The following is a 10,000-nucleotide window of genomic DNA, read 5'->3' on the forward strand; positions in this document are numbered from 1 at the left end:
AGAGTGTGCACTGCTGATATACACCCGTTTATTTGCTGGTGAGGAACTGCGACCAGCTGATGCCAAAAGATTCCCCAACTCCTATCCATCACTACCAATCGCCTCAGCTCCTGTGGATGCACCTGTCCAGCCTCACCCACCACCCAGCCTCCAGCTCTACAGCCCTAAAGCCCAGCAGAGGAAAATGCAGCGCGAAAGAGCTGTCCTTCAAAAGAAGGAGTCCTGACTGCTAAAATGTACCCTGTCCCAGGCATCTGAGAGAATCACAAAAGCTGGGAGGCTGGGGAAGTCAACTGTAAACCCAGGCTCCACCAACCAGACTGCTCCAAAGGAGGCACTGGACTCAGACTGGCCAGAGAGGAAGCAGAGCAGTCCGAGGTCCGACTGCAGTGGCGGGCCACGGGCAAGGGAATGTATATTTGGAAGGGGTCAGGACCTCGGCTGGAGTCTGGCTTTTTATGGCGAGGAAGCTGACTGGGAAGGGCCTTCTGGCTTTCCTGTTGTGCCACTTTATCCCCCTGCCCCCATCCCTCCTGGCAGCGTAGCTTGGGGAGCATGCTTGCCCCGGGGTGGGGGTTGGGGGAGGCCTTTTCCCTGCATCGAAGACCTGGACCGCTCAGGGTAGTAGTGACCGTGTTTGGTGGGCGGGTAGGGCCTACCCTGGAACCAGCGGACAAATACAGGAAATGCCACATTCTCCCACTGTCACCACGTACATTTGCTGTAAATTATTTTCCTGCACCTCCCAGATAGTCTGAATGCTGATCGTGAGTGTGGGTCAAAGAGAAGGCACAGAAAGCCCCTTGAGGTTCAGGGGCTTTCAATGTCGGACCTAGTTTTCTCAGAACAATCTAGCAACCAGCCTGCCTGTTGCAAGAATGGCTTCTCCCCAAGGCTCTCTGCAGAACACTTACAAGGGAACTTTTTTTTCCATGCTCTTCTCTTGCCATGACTAGTGCGACTTTCCAAGGTAGTATGAGAAAGTCATCTTAACAAAGTGAGCCTGGAAGGAACCTCTGGTTCCTGGGACGCTGCTGCCCTGTGGCTTCTGAGACTCCAGAAAAATCTCCCGGACCCTGAGAACTAACTTTGGGAACTGCTGCGCACACTGGCGTCCCTGGGCAGGCCTGCCAAGGCTCCTCTGAGCGACTCCTTTGGAGCCTGTGCTGAGTTTGCCTAACTCAGAGGTCAGTTTTCATAGCTCCTCTACCAGCAGATTTAAAAAAAAAAAAAAAAGAATGTGATCACCACACTTAAACCCGTATGGTATGGCTTGGAGGCCTGTAGCCATTAAGGATCCCTGCACAGCAGGGGAACAATGACCTGGTTTTTGATAATGACGGAAATTCAGAGGCCTTGAGATTTAAAGGTGCTAAATGTGTTGGTTTTCCTGCATTTACCCTAGGGTAGAAAACAGGAGGGGTCTCTCTTCTCTCCTTTAAATCATTCCCAAAGAATTCTCGAACCAAGACCTTCCCTTCAGTCTTTTATGCCCCTTTAGGGTGAAACACCAGGTCTCCACAGTGAAGCCGGCCTTGAGCTCATGAATTTCTCTTCCACACTCACTCATATAGGCAAAGCTGTGTTCAATTAAGGGCAAAGGACAATCCCCTTTCTCAGGAGGGCAACTGGAAGAAGAAGTTGGAAAGACTAGTCCAAAGGCAGCACTAGGAGACGATCTGCAGGCACAAAGGCCCTTGGGCAGTGTACAACAAAAAGATACTCCTTTCAGGAAGACAGGAAGAGGCTGTCCTGAGAGCACAGAATCTACACAAGGGCCCCAGTGACTTTTTGAGGCACTCTCACTCACATGCAGGCCCAGAGATTCTGAGCTGGAAACAAGGCCAGACCTAAGTCATGGAGGCAAACCTCTCCTCTCAGGGACAGCTCCAGCCCTCATGTATGTATGTGGAAGGAAATTCCAGGTCCTACTGCACTGCCTATAATATGCTCAATATGCTACAAATTTAAAACCAGTGAAGGAAAAAATCAAGTAAATAACACAAAACTAATATAAAACAGAGTTTCTTCAGAGGCAAGGTAAGATAGAAGAGGAGGCAACAAAGGTCTGAAGTTGAGCTCTCTGTGCCTTATTTTGGTTTCCAATAAGACGGACATGGTACATTTTGCTCAATTTTCCACCCCTAATCACGTTGAGAGCCTTGAATGGGTTTCAGAGCTGGAACTCATTTAATTGGGTATTGTTTCTTTCTGACCTGACTTGGATGCAGCACCTGCCTATCCTGCTCTTTCCCATACCTGTGCACTAACTAGGATCATATCTCCACACCCCCACCCCAAGTCATAGTGGAGGTGAGCAAAGGAGCCACCAGAGATGGTGCCGGCTGGGAGTAGGGGCATCCATCCAGAGACTCTCTGGGGATCCCAAAATGTTCTTTGGGGAAAGAGGAAGGATGGGGGAACCTGGCCAGGAAGACTAGAGGATACTGACATATAAATACATGGAGTCAAATGATGCATAGAAAAGATGGTGCTGGAATAAAAGGGTGAGGGATTCAGCCAAGAGAAGTTCCAGCTGTGATTGCAGAGCCCAAATAGCAAGAAAGATAGAGGGGAGGGTGGCAGGGGGAGCTATGGTCCATATTGTCAATTCAGAAAGGCGAATCCAGGGCAGTAGAATTTCTGAAACTGGCAATGGATCCGTTTGTCAAATTTCTGTGGGTTTCTCTTCCTGCCGAATCTCTGAACACATCAGATTTCACTTACTTAGAACTCCCCAGCTTTTGGAACCCCTTTCTCTGCCCCTGGTCCTCAAAGAAGTGGGATAAAGCCTCTAGCATGTTCCTTGGTTTCTTCCTCCCCGACAGCCCCCACCACATCATAAGTCTGCTCTGCCTAGCCAGCGTTGTTACTTAGCTATCATCAATCTTACCTCTAACAGGATATTTGTTTATGCGCTGGTGGGAAAAGCTAATGGCTTCATGAACCAGTCATAAAAGGAGGGACAGGAGTCAAATATGAAGGCCCTATAACACCACTCAATATCCAAAAGGCTCTTCTCAGTGTAGGGAAGGGAACCTAGTCTATCCAACTATTCTATCTTCGGTGCCACTGGCAGCTCGGAGGACATGGTGTGGGTACCTACAGCCTGGTGAGTAAGGTTGTCTCTTGGCCAGGTGGCCTGAACCAGAAGAGTTAGGGGTCTCAAGGGTTTTATACCACTTTGAACAAAACAAATGGCCCTCTGCCTTAAAGACAGAATCTCCCAGCACCCTAGTAACCAGGGTGGGAGGAAAAAGGTGCCATGTTCTTCACCTTTCAAAGTTAAGGGAAGCCCAAAAGGGCTGTAAGACACTCTGGCGGCAGAAAGCAGCCAGCAGCTTCCAGAGAACCAGAACAACTGAGCCTTATTACCACTCTGCAAGTATCTATTATTAATGACACAAACTGCATGGAATGATAAATTGCAAAATACATGGTTGTTTGCAGGCAGCCTGTTGAAGAGGGCTTGCTAACTACACTACCCCAGAAAACAGCACGTGTTCCTACCACATGTGGAACATGCCAAATGCAAGATTTTACATGGCACATACCACACTGGCATTTGCCTATGAATTACTAAGAAAATAAATGTGCTCTGCTTCTCCTTTTGGGACAAAATACTATCCTAACGATTTCTACAGAGACAATTTACAAAATGAGTGGCCTCCTCACCTGAATCCTGCATATTCACCAGGAGGCTAATTTCCAAATGTGATGTCCATCAATTAACTATCAAGCAGTTTTTCTTACAAAATGCTACAGAAAAACTGCAGATCAACCATACAACGCCACTAAGGAATAAGTCATTCCAAGTCAAAAAAGAATGGCAGAAATAGTTTCTTTCTCTTAAATTAGATATGGGTGTTCAAAAGCAAATGTATAGACAATAGAAAACATTACACATGCGTGTTTTGTTTTTTAAATCTATCAACTCCCACATGACTCAGAACTACTACAGAGGCAACTCTTGCAGAAATAACAAGGTGTGTTTAATACCAACACCTTCCTAGACACACACATGTTCCATTCTTAATTTTTCAAACCCGCAAACATAAAAAGAAGCTTTCCTCCCGACAGACAGGACAGAGCTACGAGGGGCTTCTCGGGAGCCACAAGCTCACACTAGAAACCTGCTTCGCTAGCTGCCTGGCCCAGAAAAGGAAAAGCAAGGGACACCCACAGAACACCACCTCTAGGAGCCAGGACATTCTTTCCTTAGCTGCACCCAGCACCACAAGGCAACAGGACTCGAGGACAGCTAGGTTCCCCTGGGTCGCCTGGAACTGGACCCAGGGCTGGCTGCGGCCTAGGCGTTCTCAGGGCCGCAAGGCCTAGGAGGAGTAGACCCGGTGGGTCGCAGGCACTTAGAAGAGAACCTGCCGAACTCCGTACACCCTCCAGCCTCAAAGCTGGCGTTCATGGCCCAAGTAACTCGTGTCCCTGTCACACAAATCTCCAGGTCGCAGATTGCGGACCAGGCCGCCTGGAGCAGGCCGGCCGGTGCGGCCCGACTGAGGCTGGCCAGCACGCCTGGGCTCCGTTCGCCCACCGAGGCTGCGGGACCCGCTGTCACCCGTGAGCAATGAAGTGCCTGTGACCTTTCCACCCGGGCTGGGCTCCTAAGCACACGTGTGTCTCCAAAACAAAGGCGGCGAGCGAGGAGGAAAGAGGAGCGAGCGGCGAGGCCGCGCGCGCCAGCCACCGCCGCGGGGCCAGGATGGGAGCGGTGCTGGGGCCCGGGCGCCCGAGGCCCTCGAGGCGCTGCTGCGGACGCCGCGACCCCGGGAACCCCGCGCTCGCGCCTCGGTCCCTGCCCTTCTTGCCTCGGCGCAGTCTTTTGGGCACCCCGACCCTACTCGGAGGAACCCATCCAACTCAAGCGGGATGGGAGGAGGGTCGTCTCCTTTGGACGCCATTTCATTTGCTCCACAGACAACTCCTTTCGGGAAAGAGGCCGCTGCGGAGCCGCGAGCGGGAACCCGGAGGGCGGCCGCGGGGCGGGGGCGCGCGGGGGAGGAGGAAGCCGCTGCGAACGCAAACAGAAGCCGGCCGGCGGCCGCCCGCCGCAGCGGGTAATTACAGCTCATTAGCTCAGGAGCCTTCCCAGCCCGGAGCGGCGTCCTGGAAGCCGGCGTCCGAGCTGGACGCCACTCCGAAATGCATGGCCGCCTGAAGGGCCCCCCCTGGAAAGCCCGAGGCCAGCCGCGGGTCTCCACTCGCCACCCCCTGTCCAAACAGTTGAAAACCTGAGAACCGTCCAGCCTCCTCCGTTCCGGCCTTGGGTCGGTCAATTCCGTCGGAGGGGACAGGGCCATCGGTCACCTGCTCAGATCTCTCGCAGGCCTAGATAACCCAGCTTGGGACACCACACTGGGTGCACAAATCCCAGCGCCACACTATGACTCCCCAAAGTAGAGTTGGGCTACAACTCCTAGAGATTTGTAAATAGACATTACCTTCTCCCCCTTCCCACCCCATCCCTTGCAAGGGGTAACCTGAGGAGGCACTCTTGGCTAGGGCAACCCAGAAAACCCTTAAAGCCACAGTGAGGCCAGCCCCAGCCGGCTTGCCCGGAGGAGACGCCCTGCCAGCGCCACCGCGAGCTTCCCTGGCTATTATGTTACCGCTCTGAGCGGCGGGAACCGAGCGAATCAGAGGCCACGTAAGGCAGTTTTTGACTGAAATTAGAGTGTATTTATTTGCAGCAATCCTTTAACAATGATCAAATTTTGACAACAAGCAACAGCAATTACTGCTTAAGTGTTGCCTCTAGATAGGAGCGGCAGATAGGAACCTGCTTTATCTCGAAAACAAACTGAAGGCCTGAATATCTGTAATCAAACCGCCATCTCCCCAAGTCTGATTGACAGGGCAGATCACCCTAAGATAATGAATTTATTACATTTCCTGGGTTATTTACAAAAGGGGGAGGGCCAATCCGGATTGCCCCCTAGGTTTAACTGTAAATTAACAAGAAAAATTGGTTTGAAAAGAAACCACCCCAGACTAATGTTTTTTCTTCCTTCTTACTCTTCCTTCTGGTTATTGCTGTAAATCTTCAAAAACAAATTGTTCTACAAATATATCTTCTAAAAGTTTCCCCAAGATTAAATATCTATTTCCAACCCACAGTATATTTATATTTTAAAAAATTTAATCCTTCTGTGTAATGCATAAAGAATTGTAACTGTGAGTGAGTTATATACATACATTTTAAAACTAGTTTACTTCTCCTCTAAGAAAGGAATGAAATTAATAGAAAAAAAAACTATTTGGCATCTGGCTCACAGGTACGTATAATACTCATTGCAATCTATGTGGGACACGAAGGCTGAGCTCCATCTGTTAGGATCTCCAGGTACATTTGCTTCTCTGCATACAGGCACCACTGTGGTAACACTGATGCTGATTCATGGACTTAAAAATTGCCAAATCATGTTCTGTAGTTACTGAAGAAAAGTATTTGTTCATGTGCCAACTCAGATCTACTTAGGAAATTATCTTTTTAATAGCCACAAAGCAAGTTGACTAGATAGTATGTTTTGCAGAAAACGCTGTAGGGGAAAAAAAATCTACTTAACAATTTAAAAAACGGAGTTTAGCGAAATTTGACATCACCTAGAAGTTTTCTCCACATTTAAAAAAAATCTGACAGAGACTAGGGAACTCCTACAATTTCCGCTCTGAAATCTTTTCTTTCTATTAAAGCTGTATTAAAGTATTCAGACATATAGGTCTTATTCAAACTGAATGGCAATTTATTAATAAACAAACAATGGATATGATCAACAAAAAGAAAATGATGATAGAAGGAGATTAATACAGTTTCCCTTTTTATAATGAGAGAAAAGGCACATTTTAAAAGTTTCAGGCAATTTAACTTGAAAAGCTTTTGGAACACTTTCTGGTGTTTGGTCCGTAACATCCAACTACAAATTAAAAATAAATTACTATGTTGCAATTTACATTTAAAAACAAGTCCATGAATAAAAAGAAAGCGATTTTCATAAACAGGGACTTTCCCCGTTCTTTCGACATAGGATAAAATATCTTACAGGTGAGAGGCAAGGCAGAGGCAGAGGGGCAAGACGAATGAGCAGGAAAGCGAGTCTCTGAACGCAAGAAACTTACGTGGTATCTGGAGTAAACTGTCCTTTAATAAACCATGATTTTGTTGTCTGTACAAAATAGTTTACGGTTTTGCTTACTTAGATAAGGCAAAAATGGAGGAGCTTCTGCATTAATCTTTTAAGAAAAATAGGTTTTCTTTGAACTGATGCTGGTGAGCTGAATTTCGGGAGAGATTCTGTTCGCTGGTGTGGTAAATCTTCTCAAGTTTTAAAATTTGTATGTTTTTAGTTTCGATTTTGCATTGCTGGGTTCTTTTACTGTTCCTGCTCTGGGGTTCCATTCCATTTGGCTCTAAGAGTGCCGGGAATAGGGTCAGAATTTGCTACAGTCATAGACGAAAGCCCCCGACGTGCGGTACAGAGACTGGCTGGCCGGGAAAGCCATCTGACAGCTACTATTCCCATTCACCGGGGAGTTGTTCAAGCCGATCCGCTGAGACTCGAACATTTCCCGCACCGAGTGGAAGTTCTGCTGCTGGCCAGGGTAGCCTGCGGCCGCCGCCGCCGCCGCCGCGCTCGCCAAGTGGCCCAGGTCTCCACCTGCCTGGTTCAGGTACCACGAGGTGAGTCGGCCTTGGTGGGATGCAGGGTGGTGGCTGGCCTCCTGGCCGCCCCCGCCGTGACTCAGGGACGAAGAGCTGCTGCTGGTCGCTGGAGGCAGCGAGTAGTCGGGCAGGGGGTCGTCTACCGCCGCGCTGCCCGCGCCTCCCGCCGGACCCTGCAAGTGGCCGCCACGCTCGCCCGCCGCGTACAGGCTCATAGCCTGCAGGTTGCAGTGGTAGGTGGCGGCGCCCCCCGTACCCGCAGCGCTGCTGCTGCCGCCGCCTCCGCCGCCGCCGCCACCCCCGCCGCCCGAACTGCCCGCACTGGAGCTCTGGCTGCAGGGGGAGCTGTAGAGGGAGCTCTGACCCGGCGAGTAGGCGCCCAGCGCCAGCGGGGGCGCGATGCCCGCGCGCGAGGACGCAGCCGCCGAGGCCAGGAGGCCGGAGCCGAGCTCGGCGGCCGAACCCTGCGGCGACCCCCGCAGCGACGTCATGATGTTGTCCACGCTGAAGCCCTGGCTGTGATGCGGCGGCGGCGCAGGCTGTGGCGGCGGCGCGGGTTCTGCAGCGTCCAGGCTGAGCGGCCGCGCCGACGGCAGGCTGCCCGGGGGGCTGCTCCCGCTCGACAAGCTGCTGCTGCTGCTGTCGGGGCTCTCGATTTTGGGCACTGTGGCGGCGCTGCCGCTGCCTAGGGCGGCAGCCGGGGACAGGGGCTGGGGAGGCGAGGGACACGTACCGTTCTCCGTCTTGATGTCCTGGATGCGCACGGGCGGCGGCTGTGGCCCGGGAGCGGAGCCCTCGCCCTGCTCCGGGGGCGCGGGCGCGGGCTGGCGGCCGGCCTGCGGCGGCGGCGGTTCTTGGAGGTGCAGCCGGCCCTTCTCCTCCTTGTCCTTCACCGCGTCCTTCTTCTTGAAGCGCCGCCGCCGCCGCAGGAAGCTGCCGTTCTCGAACATGTTGTAGGAGTCCGGGTCGAGCGTCCAGTAGCTGCCCTTGCCTGGCTTCTTGTCGTCGCGGGGCACCTTGACGAAGCACTCGTTGAGCGAGAGGTTGTGCCGTATGCTGTTCTGCCAGCCCTGCTTATTGTCCCGATAGAAGGGGAAGCGGTCCATGATGAACTGGTAGATGCCATTCAGGGTGATCTTCTTGTCCGGGGCATTCTGGATGGCCATGGTGATAAGAGCGATGTAGCTGTAGGGCGGCTTTACCATGTCCTTGGGCTGCGGCTGCGGCGTGTAAGGCCCGTAGGCGCGCGCCATGCTGCCCGGGTACTGCTCGGCGTGAGCAGGGTGCGAGTACACGCTCATAGGGGCCGGCATGGCGGTGTAGCCGCCCCCGGCCGCCGCCGCGGCAGCGCGATAGTAGCTCTGCTCGCCGCCGAGGTAGGGCACCACTCCCAGGGAGTTGGGGCTGGACACCGAGTAGCGCGCCTGCATGGCCCCGGCTCGCCGCCGCCAGGCGCAGCCCTCCGCCCCCCACCCTCGCTCGGGCCGGGCCGCGCCGCACCGGCCGCCGAGTCCGAGTCCGGGCCGCGCCGAGCTGCTGCGGGCCCCTCCGCGCTGCGTCTGTCCCGGCCGCGGCCGCCTCCTTGCGCCCTGGGCCGCTCGGCCTCTCCCTGCGCTCGCCTGGCGCGTCTCAGCCCACTCAGTTCCCGCGCGGGCGGCGAGGGAGGGTCGCTGCACCCCGAGAGGGCCAGACCAGGACGCTGCAAGCCTCCTCGGAGGAACGTTCGGAACAACTTCCAGGCGCAGTCGGGGCAAAAAAAGAGACAAAAGTTAAAAAAAAAAAATTAAAAAAAAAAACCCAAAAACAAAACAAAACAAAACAAAAAAAATAAGAAGGCGCCCTGCTCGCCACTGCCTGCGCCTTCCAGGAGACACTGCTCGGGGCTGCTGGCTAAGGCGGCCAAATAACCAGGGGCGGGGGCAGCGCGCCGGCCGCCTTCCCGGGCCCCCGCGTCACCTTTTCTCAGTCTCTTGCGCCGGCCGCTTAAGGAAGCATTGGGAAAACTTCTGAACTTTTGAGCATCCGTCACCCAGGCGAGGACTTTTTTACGCAGTTACATTTTTTTCCGGGCAGTGGAGCCCCGCCCCACTACGGAGGCGGCAGCCAATGGGAGGCGAGAGACGCCTGTGAATGAGCCAGCGGCCGAGCTCTGCCGGCCCGCTCCTGGCGGCTGGAGGACCGCGGGGCTGACCACACGCGCGCCGGCTGCCCGGGCCCGGCGCCCGCGCCCCTGCCCGCAGCCCGCGCTCGGTCCTCCCACCGCACCCATCCACTCACTCCCAGACACTGCGGTTCTCCCGGACTGCGGACTTTCGAAGTCCT

At 53.4% G+C, this 10,000-nt stretch overlaps 1 protein-coding gene across 1 annotated transcript; it reads right to left on the reverse strand.

The window, feature by feature from the left end:
• Positions 1 to 6,259: 6,259 nt before the first annotated feature.
• Foxc1 (forkhead box C1) lies at positions 6,260 to 9,722 on the reverse strand. Its single transcript, XM_021181014.3, has one exon. The coding sequence runs from the start codon at positions 9,106 to 9,108 to the stop codon at positions 7,447 to 7,449; it is 1,662 nt and encodes a 553-aa protein (XP_021036673.1). The 5' UTR covers positions 9,109 to 9,722; the 3' UTR covers positions 6,260 to 7,446.
• Positions 9,723 to 10,000: the final 278 nt, after the last annotated feature.

This window comes from Mus caroli, unplaced genomic scaffold (assembly GCF_978045245.1).
Source record: "Mus caroli unplaced genomic scaffold, Mus_caroli_1 scaffold_15, whole genome shotgun sequence".
NCBI lineage: Eukaryota > Metazoa > Chordata > Mammalia > Rodentia > Muridae > Mus > Mus caroli.